The sequence below is a fragment of the Harpia harpyja genome, chromosome 11, assembly GCF_026419915.1.
Source record: "Harpia harpyja isolate bHarHar1 chromosome 11, bHarHar1 primary haplotype, whole genome shotgun sequence".
Taxonomy (NCBI): domain Eukaryota; kingdom Metazoa; phylum Chordata; class Aves; order Accipitriformes; family Accipitridae; genus Harpia; species Harpia harpyja.
This window is the reverse complement of record NC_068950.1, coordinates 27,920,946-27,936,417: the sequence shown is the minus strand read 5'-3', so window position 1 is coordinate 27,936,417 and position 15,472 is coordinate 27,920,946. Positions and strand designations below refer to the sequence as shown.

At 36.7% G+C, this 15,472-nt stretch overlaps 1 protein-coding gene across 2 annotated transcripts in view; it reads left to right on the top strand.

The window, feature by feature from the left end:
* ZNF326 (zinc finger protein 326) overlaps nucleotides 1-15,472 on the top strand; it is a 29,602-nt gene that overhangs the window by 11,678 nt on the left and 2,452 nt on the right. For both annotated transcript variants that reach the window (XM_052801931.1, XM_052801930.1), the window contains 8 exons: nucleotides 604-802; nucleotides 2,617-2,651; nucleotides 3,591-3,678; nucleotides 6,007-6,121; nucleotides 7,180-7,327; nucleotides 7,651-7,750; nucleotides 9,124-9,254; nucleotides 10,263-10,358. In XM_052801931.1, the coding sequence (XP_052657891.1) occupies nucleotides 604-802; nucleotides 2,617-2,651; nucleotides 3,591-3,678; nucleotides 6,007-6,121; nucleotides 7,180-7,327; nucleotides 7,651-7,750; nucleotides 9,124-9,254; nucleotides 10,263-10,358 (912 nt within the window). The remainder of the gene's footprint in view (nucleotides 1-603; nucleotides 803-2,616; nucleotides 2,652-3,590; nucleotides 3,679-6,006; nucleotides 6,122-7,179; nucleotides 7,328-7,650; nucleotides 7,751-9,123; nucleotides 9,255-10,262; nucleotides 10,359-15,472) is intronic.

Sequence of the window (15,472 nt, the reverse complement as noted above, 5' to 3'; positions counted from 1 at the left end):
TATAAACAAGTGTCCACAAATGACTGTACAGCATTTTGGAAATAATAGAAAGTTTTAGTCTTTCAACTGAATTTTCATTCCTATTGCTGCCATGTTTTTGTATTGTTCCCTTCAGGCCCAACTTTTAAATTCTGAATCTATTGAATTCAGTGGAGAGATAAGTCAAGAATGAGCTTTCTTCAATTAACCGCTGTTCCACACTGGACAACCTTCTTTACTTAGTTTTCAAATCACTGCTAATAATTTGGCATAAAGAAGCGGGGGTTTTGGGTTTTGTGTTTGTTTGTTTGTTTGTTTGTTTGTTTTTTTTAAGGGCTATTGATGAAAGTGTCAAAAACTGGGTTGGCTAGAGACGCGTTCATTGTCTGGACAATGGTTCTGAATAAGCAGAAACACAGTTTATACATATGTATTCATTCTACTGCACAAACACCCACAAAGCCATTGTACAACACAACATCAAACCTGGAGCTTAAATTTCCCCTGCATTTTGCTCTAGAACGCAGGTTATACTTAGTTCACCGTTTTATTGTACCAACTAATTGTTTTATTTCTATAGATTTCGTATACTAATACCTTTCTCTTGATTTCACAAATTTTCAGCATATGGGAGACTTTGGAGGAATGCACAGACCTGGAATTGTTGTTGACTATCATAACAAACCCAGTCCTGCAGCAGTTGCTGCTAGAGGAATAAAAAGAAAAATGATACCACAGCCATATAACAAACCTGGTGGGACATTTATCAAGAAACCCAAAATGACAAAACCTATTTTGAAGCTGAGCCAGAAAAAATCACCTAGTAAGTAACAAGTGCCAAAACTCTTAAGTTAAAATTACTAATATTTTTTATTTATTAGGAATTATTTAGTTTTAATATTGAAAAAGAGGGCTGTATGTGCTGTTTTGTAATTCTTCATTTTCTACCTTTGAAGTATTCCACAACAGATTTCCTGAATTTACTCTTCTAACTCTTCTACTGCAAAGATAATTTGCTGAATGAAATTGAATATTTTGATGTGTTTAAATATATACTGCTGAAGACTATTTCATTCAGACTTTATAATGATACTTCTGGAGGCATATTTTCACCACTGAAAATAATTTCAGATCTCAGGTTGCCTTAAGTGACAATGCCTGACAAATACTAAAATGTGCCCTTGCATGAGCCTGGGCCCTGCTGTCCGAATACTTTGATGGATATAAAAAGTAGTACATCAGCTGCAATGCAGCTAAAATAAAGGCATAAAGTGTGGGTGAAGAGGAGAGGGAAAGGGAGGCAAAATGAGAAAACAGTGAAAATTGTTACAGAATAGTTTGAAAGGCAGAGAGAGATTGCTCTTTCTTGTAAATGAAATGCCGTAATGAAGAGAAGCATGGGAAATATGATAGATAAACTGGAAATACAGATTGCAAAGTACTAGTGGTGCTTGGTTTGTTTAGCTTCCCTAAAGATGTCCTACAACTAATAATTTTGATACTGCAGGCAAAGCTGGAGAAAAAAATCACTTATGAGGTTTGAATAAATTACTTGCTTTGAGGGAATGTAAACTTGAGTATTAAATATTATGAACAGCATGTACAGCAGTCAAATTTTAGTTTTTATGCTTCTAATTTCCTCATTAATTTGGATCTGCAGTGTTTTTTAGTTTGGTTTCAAATCACGGCTGAAAAATGTTTAAAATTACTTTAACTCAAAGCTTGCAAGGTAAATGCACAGACTTGGCAGAAACTTCCACATGAAAATTTTATTTTTGATTTTGTAACTCTAGTTCCACTACTGTGTATTACAAAACTGTTCCCTTAACTTTAACTTCAACAGTACTATAAAAATTTTGGGCACTGGGTGTATAGAACATGTTCCTCTGCCTTTTGTGTAGGAAACATTACTGCTGGACTTGCCAGCTTTGTTGTGACAAAATGGATCTGTAAAATACACCTCCAGGTATATCAAAAGACTTGCATCTCAAAGGTCTCCCTCTTAGCTCTTCCTCTTTTGGTACTTTTGTAGGTTCTCCTTTTCTAAACTACCTTCAGACAGAGCACTTGCAGTTGGCTATCTGTTCCCCCTCACTGATTTCAACAATCCAAGTACCAATGTACTATATAATATTGAAGTTACTTCAAGAACTGGAGTAGATAGCACCTACTAGAATGCACTTTAATCAACCTGTCCTGTGGCTCTGAGATTGGGGGAAAGAAACTGTTGGGTGGCTTAAGACAATTCTCTGAAACTTGAATTAAAAGATGCTCTAAGCAGGATCATGTAGTTGAAAACTAAGAAGTGGGTGACAACTACCAGAAAATTGGATGCAATTGGTATATAATATATGTATGAAAATATATCTCAAATTACAGTGTCATTTCAGTCTTGAATTTCTTGTTTTGTGGAGTTAGATATAGGTGATCACTTCTAGAAGACTCTTTAGTTTATATTCCTAAGGATAACTGATTTTACATTTAGTATTATTACTAAAATATGATAAATTGTAGATGTAGACTGTCCTAGCTGCATAACAAGCTGAATTTTTTTCTTAAACATCTTATTGCCTTAAAATGAATTGACAGTGACAGCACTTTTGCATTATTTATTTCTTCCTCATTTTATGTTTATAGACATGAAGACATCCTTCCAGGATTCTACGATAGAGGTAAAGATTCCCAGAATTGGAAAATGCTTGTGATTCTTTCAGAAGTTTGCATGGTATACCTTAAGACAAATAATCATTAAGCTAGAGTTATAAAAATTAAGCACTTAACATTATAAGTTTTTCTAAACATAATTTTTTTCTTTACTTTATCTAAAGCTGTCTTATTTTGGTGGCAGTCTGAAATCCGTACTGATTTCGACTGAAAGATACAGCTTGTGCAGATAGCATGGAAAATTAATTTAAAGTGTATTTGTGGACCCTACCTATTGTAATGCACAGAGAGCTGTCATATGAACACATCTCATGTTGTCATAGGTAGTCAGCTTGAATTCATACACCTATGACCTGCTTGGGTGGCTTGGGAAATTAAATACAGGATGACAGGGAGGTTACTAAATAGCAGTGAGGGAGAATGGATAAGACATAAGACACGTTAAGGAGAGAGGGTAAATAAAAAAAGAACCAGTGTTAATAGGTGTTCTCTGATAGGGCACAGAGATTGGTTCCTACCTACAGAAAGACACTTGCAACAACATGCAAGATTGTGATTAGTAAGCTAAGCCTGTATATATATCCTTGTTCCATGTTGAAAGACTGGAATGATATTTTCCTTTTTGAGTGGGGGTATTAACATACTCTCAACTAAGTATTTAGAAGTCTGAATTGGAAGTCAGAATATTTATGTAGAAGACAGAATTTTGATTGTGAAACTAATTCACAAAGACTTCAAGGCATTAAAGAGGAATGCATAGCTTAAAGTGTTTGTACACTGAGTCTAACTAGATACTCAATTTGCTTTCTTCCGTTGTCATGTTTGATAAAAATAGTAAGTAATAGATTGTTTGAAAGAAAGTAATTTGCTTTGTCTTTTTCTGGATTTAAAATGGCATTGTTTTGTTGGGTTTTTTCTTAAAAAATTTATGGATTTGACTTTACTAGGAAATTGAAGTGGACACAAGTGGTGCAGTTGTTATATATGAAGACTTTACAAGAGATGCTTATGATCTTGGATATCAGACTTTTGGAGGTAAGTCAGTTTGCTTTGTCAGGTAAGGTATTGTAGGTATTGTATTTGTGTGACTGAGTGAATAGATTTAGTAAGCCTGTACGTATGACCTCTAATAGTTATTGAGTAGCATGACTTTTTTTTTTTTTCCTAAAGAGTGTCTAAATTTAGGCCATGGAGAAGATGATTGTAACATCCATCCATCACTTGTTTTGTTCTTTACATGCTTATCGTCTGACTGCTTTCTGATCATCTCTGTATGTTGTCGTTGGCTTGTTTTAATTTTTGTGAAATTAATGTAAATGGTCTTCTGCCATTCCATTGCTTAAATATTGTTTATCCCACCAGTTCCTCACCCACATCCTACTATTTATCCCATTAGCTGATCAACCTCACCCTTAAATCCTAGGTAAGTCACTTTTATAAAAGTGGATTTAGTTAACTCGGAGAGCTGCTCTCAAGAGTAGGGGGTCTATTTCATGTGCAGTCTTAGTGAAACAGGTTAATTATTAGTTTACATAAAGTCAGTTAAAGTGTATATTAATTGTAGTGATTTCAAACACATACACAAAGAAATCCAGTGTTAAAGCTGAAACTGTTTTTAGTCCCCTTTCCCTTGTGTGCTGCCCTATTGCATATGTAGTCTAATCTGATCTAATGAGTGCTGGAAATTTGCAGCCAACTGATAAGAGTTTCTTTTCTTGAAATAGTAGTAATTTTTTAAATTTTTTAAATTTTGTGTGTTTTTTTCATTTTTAAAAGTTTGTGTAAGTGCCCTGAAGGAAAGTGGGAGCCCCGCTGGGGAGTCCCAGTTTATATGTAGATTCAGGCTTCCATTCCCCAGCTTGTAACAGGATGGGCACTTGAATTTGTGAGCTTGAGGGGTATTTCACTCCACAGAATGTCATACCAGATGATTTTTACAGCACTAAACCAAGTGAACCTTCGCATGTTTCCAGGGTTGGCAGTAAGGTACTAAATTAAATTTAAATCCTGAGATTAGTAATGGGAATTGCCTCTGTGGGTGGGTGGCTGTTTTTTGTTTTTAAATTGCATTAAAAAAAAAATAAAAAAAATCTTTCGGATGGGAGTTTTTCTCTTGTCCGGATTAGAGTAATTTTTGAAACTCTTTGCTACAAAATGAAAAACCTTGGGGTAATCAGGAATGAAGTGTAAGCTGTTAGTTGGTGGAAATGTTTTCGGTACTCAGTGACACTTTAGAGCCACAGAGCTTTTTGCAAGTTTTGTGCTTTTTTGGTTTTTTGGGGGGTTTTTTTTGTTTGTTTGGTTGGTTTTTTTTCTGTGTGTTCCTTTCTGTTGCTGTTTGGATGGAGGCAGATTTCATGGAGGCTGACCTCTCTCCTAAGGTTGAACTGCAAAAGAAAACTAAGTGATCCTCTTTTTCCTGCTCTAAAACTACTCACTGAATAATAGTCTTAATTGTTTCCCTTTGTCCATAAACTTTTAAAGCAGACATAGGAAAGGCAAACATAAGTATACTTATGCAAAAAGTCAGTGTCCTTAGAAGTCTTTAATGTTGCAAAACTAATTTCTAGTAATTTATTTGTTTGCACTCTTACTTACATGCCAGGTGATAATTTAATGAAGTTCTTTGAAGGTTTGTTTGGGTTTTTGTTGTGTGGTGGTTTCTGCCCCCCCCTCAGCTGGCTCTTCCTTCACAGGTTTATTTCTTCAGCTGAAAATCTTTGGAACATTTTTCTGTGAAATCAAGCAAAGTCTAGTGGGGAAAAAATAATAAAGTTGTGGAATTTCAGGTTGGGTACCATACCTTAATGGAACACTGCCTTGTCTCCTTTATGAGAACCTTTGCTTTTGGTGTTGGAAACTGCCTTCTCAGCAGAAGAGAGTGGCTTTAGATAGTTTCTTATGTAAAGAGATAGTAGCAATGATGCTCTAAAACCATGGAGAGTTTTAAATAACGTGGTTTTCCCCGTGCACCCCCAGTACTCTTTCCCTGTCACTTACTTGAAGAGGCCTTTAATAACTAGGCATAACAGGTAAGGTTTGCTTTAACTCTAAATTTCCTTACTTTTATGAGTGTAATCTAGAGTGTAACCCCTTAACTATTAAGTTGGCACTGTTGGAAGCAAATGTTTAAATTGGTTGTCTTCAGAGGAAGAAAACAAAGCAAAACTTCTCTGGCATTTAAATAAGCCATTGAACCACTTTGGTACAGGGTCTTTTTCTGCATTTTGAGGTGTTTGTGGAGGAGACAGGGAAGACAGATACTTTTACTAGTTGTTTGTTGGTTTGAGGGGTTTTTTTGTTGTTTTTTTTGTTTTGTTTTTTTGAATGTAGCATTTTAAAATCCTTCTATTATATGTTAAGATGGCAAAGGAGAAGTTAAAAGTGAGGAAGAAGAAAAGCGGCGAATTGAGGCCAGAAGAGAGAAGCAAAGGCGTAGAAGGGAAAAAAACAGTGAAAAATACGGTGATGGATACAGGTTTGTGCTATAACTTCTGTCTTGTGTGCAGTGTTTTTCTTGCCCTTTATTCTTCTGTAAGAATATGTCTTCTTTCCTGAAAGCCCCTTTGGACTGATTTTAGGAAAATAAAATGCAATGAAGAAATGAGGGAAAAAACCCTCCCCCTGCCACCCCCAACCCCTCCACCCCCAAAACAAAACCGAAAACCTAACCCAAAAAATGAAAAAAACCTCAAACCAAAACCCAGTCCCCAAATCCTGTGGCTTAGAAGACTGGATGTTTCACTGGGCCTCTGCTGTATCAGAAAAGACAATTTCCTAACCTCTTCTCCCCCACAAATGCATCACTGCACCCTTGAGAAGCAGCTTAGAATGGTACTGCTTTTGAAGTATATATTTCAGTTAAATATATATTCATGCAGATGTAATAAGCTGTTAGAAATTGACTTTATTCTGGTTTTATATGTATAGTGAGCTGTTTTGTAGCAAAAATAAGTAGATAGTTCTGTAACTTTTCTTGGTCCTGCCACAGCCAAGTGGGCTAATGGCCAGCACTGTACAAAACTGTTCTATGTCGGTGCAGTATATGATCATAGCATTAGTGCCTTTTCCTCATTGTACTGAGGAGGCTATATTTTCTTACAAAGACTATATAGTTTTTCTATGGAAAATGAGCTTTAAAAGAATTCTTTTGACTATTTGTAGTTAGGAAATCATGGACTGGCTTGACTATGAGAAGTACTACAAAAGGTGACACAAACTAGAGAGCTGTGATACGTATACTCACAGAATAATGTGACTTTTAGATGGCTAGCTTCTGATTTCAGTAGTTTTTATCTTCTGCATAGATAATTCATTACTCTCAGACTGGCCTGATTTATATTTGGTTCTTGTAGCAGTTACCCTTCATAATGGTGTAATACTGGATTTTTTTTTTCTTTTTTCTTCTTCACTTAGGCTTCTTTAAAGAACACTTTTCCCATTCCTTTTCTGGTTAGGTTTGTCAGGTCCTCATAGTTTTGAGGAGAGAGGGAAGAATGTTTCTTTAATAGAAGTATTATGTATTTCTCTTGATAGAATGGCATTTACTTGCTCATTTTGCAAATTTCGAACATTTGAAGAAAAAGAAATTGAGTCACATCTGGAGAGTGCAGCTCACCAGGAAACATTGGATCATATCCAGAAGCAAACCAAATTTGACAAAGTAGTGATGGAATTTCTTCATGTAAGACAACTGTTTTTGATCTATATAATACTTTTACATTAGAATGTAGTTAAAATTTACCATTTATCTTCAAAATATGCTTACTTTATCATTGTTATTCCTTTTGCAGAGGACTTTTGGCACAGCACGTATTTCTAAAAGTTGAAGCAAATTCAGAGTCTGTTACTTTTACAATTAAAAGTAGTGCCTTAAGAAGTAACAGCAATTAATTGCTATTTGTTACAGAGCTATTCTGAGTAATATTTTAAGTATAGGTTCCTATTGGACTATAAACAATTGTACATCAGGTGTCTTACAATATTTTTTTTCTGATTTTTCTTTAGGAGTGTATGGTGAATAAATTCAAGAAGACAGCTATGCGTAAGCAACAGACAAGTAACCAAACGGAAAATGCTCAAGCTGCTGAAAAAGATATAATGGAAGGTGAGTAATGCTTTTTATGGGAAAGTGCATAGTGTGGAGCTCTGCTTGTCCTTTTCTCCTTTCATTCTTCTTTGAATTTGATAAAATGTTTGGATTAAAATAATTAGTTTTCACACCTTTTCTGTACCTGGTTGGGATTCCTTGCTTCATGTCTGATATAATGTGGAATGTAAGCACAGTGGGAGATAGCAAACCTTATTTATATTTGCTATCCAGGTAGCCTTCTCGGAAGATAAGATAACATTGTGCTAGGCACTTGACAAACAGAATTATGTGGGCTTTGCCAGAGTCTTTTTCATTATAATGTATGAGAAGAGGCAACAGGTGGGTGCAGATAGATTGAAAGAGAGCATGTAATAAAGCAGTAAGGTGATAGTGGTCAAATATGATGGCAAGGATCTGGATAATGTAAGTGGGATAGTTGCTGTGGTTTTGAGGGACACTGACAAAAGGAGGAGTTTGAGCACTTTCTTGGCTACCCAAGACGCATCTTGGCTTGAATTTTTTTCCCCTTGGCTGCCCTACAGGCAGTTTTCTAGAGCATTTTTTGTGTCCCTGCCTTGCTGTGCCGTATCCTTCCACTTTATCCTTTGGCTGAGGGATTTCCAAAGATGTGCTAGAGCCAGAGGGGACATCTTTTGAGTACCTTTACTTTAGGCAATAACTGTATTTGAATATTACCTTAATTTGTATTTAAATGCTAAAAGCTGCTTAAAACCAGATATAGCCAACATCTTAACGATCTCCCAAGTTCTTTTTGTGTACTTTCTTTAAGTACTGGAGGGCCTTTTTGCCTTGATGATCAGAGTGTTTTGTTGGCAAACTAATATTTAAAATTGCAAGAGTAATTAGATTCATGTGCTTCTTCCTGGTAATGAGGGGAGGCAAGGAAATAAGTTGGTTGTTCTTATGAGGGGTAAAGTAAATCCAACTGCTTTGGTGAGGCTTTGTTTGTGTCTTGTATTAAAATGTGTATTATTAAGGATATTAGTCATTGCTGATTTTAAGTAGATGGCATTTTTATACATTAAATAGTTCAGTTTGATTGTTGTATCATTTTTATTTCCCTCTATTTAGGCAGGTAGTTGTTCATATGTCATAACCTCAGACAGCAAACATAATTGCCTGGGTCTCATACATAGTCTGTTGAGAGAAGGAGTTGGAGTATCCAAGTGAAAAACTTCCTCCTTCAACACTGCCTTCAGAGAGCCTAATTTTGGTGCCTGAATTTGGGTGAATATTCCCCTGTGGTTCAGTTTGACGTGTTTAACAACTGAGAGCTCTAATTTTCTGGTATAAAACACCAATCCCCTGTTCCACTTCCTTAGAATAACACATTTTGTGTTCGTGATTTGTTGCATCTTCTTTGGCAGGTGTTACTGCTGATGACCATATGATGAAAGTTGAGACTGTTCACTGCAGTGCTTGCAGTGTGTACGTTCCTGCATTGCACAGTTCTGTTCAACAGCACTTAAAATCTCCTGATCACACAAAAGGAAAACAAGTAAGATATGACATATTGCTAAAAAAAAAAAAGCAAGCATAATCTAATAGTATGTGAGAAGTGTTATGGTACTTGGTGCAAGTAATTTCTAAGTTCTTGTTGGTATTGCTTGTTCTTTTAGAAAGCTAGAATGTCCTTGTTACGCTTTGTAAACATAATGTCTCATTAAGGAGCCAGCGCTTAAGCACCCCCAATTAATGAAGTGTTGGTGTGCTTAATAGCTGACAGTAGGAAGTCCTGAGGAGGTTACTAGGAATGACTTCTTTATTTTATGGGAATTTTTTTTTAGTGCCATTAAGTGTTGGAAAGATTTTGTTACTCAGATTGCAAAACATAATACATATGTTTCCAGCAAGGTAACAAACCTTGTGTCTTTTTTTTGCTTGGCTATTATCTTCTTAATTTGAAGAAAAGTGAGAGCAGTTTAGAATTAGCAGTAGTATGGTGTTGGTCCCTGTTACAATTTGTAATGATACACTTTTAAGGTTGGTAGAAGGGTTGAAAGAGTAGTGTGAGTGTCAAAAATACAGTTGTCATAGTAAGCAAGATTGCCAAAGTAATGTTTTGTTTATATATGAGCTTCTGTGACTATGGAATATTATAGAATCATAGAATGGTTTGGGTTGGAAGGGTCCTTTAAAGATCATCTAGTCCAACCCCCCTGCAGTGAGCAGGGACATCTTCAACAGTATGTTAGGCTGTGATGGAAAAGCGTGCATGTTATCTGTAGATGAGAACAGGTAACTGTGGTTGTAGACAGGTGTGTGGTTGTAGTTCATTATGTAAGCAAGACGTGAATATATCTTTTGATCAAGCTAAAGCAACAAACTATAAACACTACCAAACTTAATTGAGCTTATTATGTGGTTTGGACTTAAATGCTAAGAATGAGCATTTCATGCTGCAATACATTCATTATTTTCCTTACAGAAACTGACCATGAATTCAAATCTGTGTGACAGTTGTAATAGGTGTATGATAATTATTCACTGTAAAATTTGTTCCTAGGCCTACAGAGAACAAATAAAAAGGGAGAGCGTTCTTACTGCCACCAGTATCTTGAATAATCCTATAGTCAAGGCACGATACGAGCTGTATGTGAAGGTAAGATGCAAATGGAAAAAATGTCATCTGTAATGTTTACTATACCACTATTTCCTCCATGCTGATGGAGTTCAACCTCAGTGCTCTGTCTTCTGTTTCTGCCTTCTAGGTAGCTCACAGATTGAATATACTTTTAATGTATTTTGCCAGTCTCGGATAACTTCTGCAGAAAAAATTACCACCTTCAGATTTACCAGCTTTTGGTTCTGGTTTACCATTTATATGTATATCTAGCCAATTTTTTTGTAAGATGCTCTTACGAAAAAAAAAATCAAGCTTTAGGAAAGCATCAGCAGTGTCTTTAACTCTATACATAATACTATAGAGCACAAAACACTTTACAAGTGAGTCAGTCTTTATGTTTAGAAGCAAAGGCTCCAGCCTGTGGCTTTGTACTAAAGTATAGTGCATACACTATTCAGCTACTTTTTATTCCATAGAATTTCTAGGATTCATGGCAGCATACAAAAAATGAAAGCTTATACTAGTAGTTGTCGTGATCAGAGAATTTAAAAGGCTTGGCAACCTATGTTACAGATATGTGGCCTGAGAAACATATGTCAATTCATTTTAGCAAAATGTGGGGTTTTTTCCTTCTGGGCCAGCAAAGTGACTTTTTCTGTAGTACCTTTGTTAGCTATTTCTGGTAGTTACTTTTAATCGTTTTATAATTTTGCCTGTGCCCAAATAATAGACTCTTTCAGACAAGGCAATGCTGTGTTGCAGAAATATGACAAGGTATGAACCAGTGCAGAAGTTAATTGTGATTTAAAATGTCAAATTAGTCATGTCCTGCAAAATTACGTATGGTTGGGTGCATGAATCAGTTTGACAACTGTTCTATATCTGTTAAGAAAAGGTAGCAAATGACCAGATACCACAGCCAGGAATAGCTGCATGTATTTGCAGCCATCTCTTCCGGTGTTCCTTATGGCCTGGTATGCATTTGCATTGTCCCGTACAGCCCCCTAGTGGGGGACTGGTAAAAGGGGGAATGGAAATTTGCCATTCATCAGTTGGAAAACTGACGAAGATAAAGTTTGCAAGATTGTCTTCACAAGGAGAGCACCAACATTTTCAGAATGCCTAGCACTGGTATTTCCTGGGATGGATTGAACTTAACATAGAGCAACACCTGCTCAGTGAGATGTATCTATCTGGCTTCTGGTTATGCAAATCCCTCTCATCCTTATCCAAATGCATGATCAACTGCAGACTGAAGGAGTCCGGTTTTATATACAGCATATGATGAATCAGAGCATGCGATGCATGCATTTGGTGCCTGCGGTCTTCCAGGAGAGTAGGAAATCCTTGTTACGGCTGAAAATAGCTTGCTTTGAGATGAAGGGCAGATTGGCTTGGGGAAACATGCCTCCCCACCCCCAACCAAAAAAACCCAAAACCCCAAACAAAAAAAACCCCCACCACCAAAAAAACCAACCAACCAAAAAAAAACCCTAAACCCAACATTGTTTTGGAAAGTGTCTATCCCACATATGCAGCATGGAAGGAGGAAGTTCAGAGCAGGGAAGACCTGTGAGGCTGTTGCATAGATTTGTACCAAGTTGCAAAGGCAGGTTGTGAACATCGCAAATGCCTTTGACAAAAGGAGAACAAAATTGCAGGTCAGCAACTCCTGATTTTTATGCATCCCTATTGATACAATTTGACATGAGCAAAAAAGATACAAGATTTTTTTTTTTTTCTTACATTGCTGGATTTCTCTGTGCATATTGGGGAGTTTGTTCTTTTAATGTGTGGTCTAGAAGACGTGCATATCCCAAATAAAGTTGAATTAGGGAATGTTCTTTTTCTGTTGAGGCCAGTACTGCCTTCTAGAACCACACCCTGCTGAGAGTAGTAGTCATCCGTCCCTTTACCACAACCAGTGTTTGGGACCCACCTTCCCCTGTTGAGGTTTTGTGTGAAAAAATTCTGCTTAAGTCACTTCGATTGCCCCATGGAACTACTGAGTAACTGCTTGGAGGATGACAATTTAATGTAGTATAAGTTGATTGGCTGGGTGACACCTGGCACCAGGTGATCAATTTTGAGGATATTTGCTGCGTGTTGCATTGTATAAGACTTTTCAAGGTTGAAGGCTCTGGCTAATATTTGACTGAAAATGAGGGAGTGGATCATGACTTCTGGTCTGGAGTGAGCTAATTGGCAAGCAATAACAACTGTTGTCTTACCTGGGACACCTTTGCAACTTCCTTTGAGTAAAATGCCATTCTAGCTGTGACTTATTCCTCTACCCAAGGCTTAATGAAAGATATCTTTTGCCCTTTGATTTAATCTTCTCTCCAGCTAGAGACTGCTCCACAGGTTATTTGCTGTATGTGCAAAAGGAAAGAAAGCAAATAGATGCATCCATTTTAAACAAACTTACAGTTTCAAATGTGTCATTCTACAAACACTCGACTTCCGTTTTTCTTTAACTACATGTTTCTAGTTTGTGCTGTGAAAAGGAAAGCAGAAAGAAGATTTTTTTGGCTGTAAATGTTTTCAAATATTTTCATATTTATCCATTTAATTATGAAGTCAGTTTTAGATTTTTGAATTTCACTGCAAAATCTTCTTTTTAAGAAATAAATGTGAACTTGGTAATATTTACCTGTACATGCATACTTGAACTTGAATCTTTCAGCTAATTCTATAAGCTTGGACATGTCAGCTGCAGCAAAGGTGTAAAGGTTAAATCACCCCTTGTAATTTTCACTGAGTTAAGCTATTTTTTTTTTATTTTATATTTTTTTTTTAACATGGTAAAGGTACCTCTGGTGTCTGCTGAAAATGGAAGGATCTATATGGAGTTAGCCTAAGATAATCCCTCATGTGTTGTGTGTGTGGTTTTTGTTTGTTTCAAGCCATTTGCAATTAATGTCCCAGCTCCATGGAAGACAGCTTCAGTAAATTAGATGATGTGGCTTTAGAAGAGCTCCTGGTGTTTTATAAAGGCTCTGATCTTTGTTATGCTTCTGGTCAATGACTAGAGTTACAAATGGAAAGGAAAAAACTTCCAGATAGGGCTTGGCAGTGGTTGTTAGTGCCACAGCCGATGACGAGAGCAACAAGAATCATAATGGTGGAGAATAGAGTTTGTTAAAGGTGGCCTTCTTAACTTACTAATTCAGCTTCCTTGAATCTATTAGTATTGGAATAACTCTGTCATGTGTACCATTCTTCCAGTCTTCTGCTAGCCCCCACTGGTAGGACTATTATTTTCTGTATCAAGTCTTCTGTCATGAAATGCTGCTTCTGTTCCCTGTACTGCTGCTGCTTTGGAGCTGGTGTCTGCATTGTTGGAAATTTCTCCATTCAGTTTCCAGAAAACTACTGTACCAGAACTGAGGTTTCCAGCTGTTGAGACTTGCATGTGATCTTTATGATTCTAATGGTGCTGGTGACCATCTTTTACAGTATCTTATTCCATGATTTTTTTTCAATTCCTATATTTGAAAATCCAATTCAGTGTTTAAAGTAATAGCGTATTGTTTGTATCCTGTCCTGTGCATGCAGGGAAGCTTTCCTCTTAATCTCTTGTTTGATATCTTCATCATAGATGTTTTAATCAAAGAACCTTGAAAGGATTGTTTCTTACCTTGGTCATTCTTTTAAAGAGCCTTCTGTTTCCCCAGTCTTGGTCTTGTGTGGTGCCTTTTATGCTTCCAATGTATTCTTTGTATGCTTTTTCAGCATTCTTCATTTCTCCTTATTCTCCTACATCCATATTGTAAAGAGGGGGGGAAGGGGGAAAATCCACCACAACCCACCTGCTGGCTACTCTGAAACAATCATCTTAGAAGTTTTATGAACCTGTAGCAAGTCCCTTTATAATAAGGAGGAAAAAAACCCCATCTTGTTTCTCAGGCAGAAAGTTATCACTTGATGAAGTAATGACTATCTCTAATTTTGGGCCATTTGGAACTTCCTGGATAGAATGATGTCTATGATTAAAAGCTGCTTGGATGTTGCTGAAGAGAAACATCATAGAGGTTGACATTTTCTACCATTATATCCTGGGACTGTTGATCATTTGTATTAGTGAAGGCATTCTAAAGTTTACCAGTTAGGTAGGCAGACTGGTATCTTTTTGGGTCAAGTTTGTGAGACCTGTTATAAATAGATGTAGAGAGTGGTTTCGGGGGACATTTGAATCTTGAAGCTTTGGTTGTAAATGCCAGTTCACAGTCTTAAGCTTTCTCTGCAATTTAAATATTCTAGGGACAAGGAACCCAAAGAATGCATCTCTTGGGAATAAACTACTTATCTGCTTGTGTTTTTATGCTCTGTAGGCATTATAAAGTCTTTCTGCAGGAGTTCAGTGGTGTGCCTTTGTTCTTGTTTTCTGGGGTTTTTTTGTTTTGTTTTTTTAAAGCCATCTGGGAAGATGGGACCAGTGTGGCTGTCAAAATTAACTAGTGTCAAAATTGGCTCTGCATGGTGTGCTGGATGCCTCTGATGCTACATCACTGGAAAAGAGCACGGTCTTTAGGATTTTCCCCTTGAGGGCAGTAACTTTTTCCTTAGTTTGAGAACTTGAAAAATGCATTTTTCTCTGAAAAAGCAGTTGGGGAAAGCACCTTAATTTTTTGTTTGTTTGTTTTTGTTATTGTATAGAGATCAGTTCAGCCAGAAGTAGTGTGCTGAATCTAGTTTTGCTAGGTTAGCCAGAAGCGACATACTGTCTCCACAGGAATGAAGTGTAACAATTTTCTGTAGCTTGTCCCCAAGAGTCAGGGACAGTCAGTAGTTGTCTGCAGGAGTGGGAAGTGTCCTTTTAGAAGTTCATTCTTTAGCTACAATTCATTTTCATGCCTAGCCTAGACATAAGAGGATTCTAATATTTTCTTTTGTACCAGACCTATAAAAGGGCCTCTGATATCCTTGTGAATCACTTACAGAGAAAGGCCACCTTTTGTTTTCTTTTGCTGGGAAACAATGCTCTCTATTAGGCCATATGGAATTCTTAATATAGCTGTCTTCCCTCTGTAATGTCTACTGGTGAGCATGTATTTGAAACTAACCAGGTGGAGTATTTTTAACTCAGTAATTAGCTTATTTCTGCCTGTCTTTGGAAATCCTTGTTCCTGTACACAAATGTGATTGAA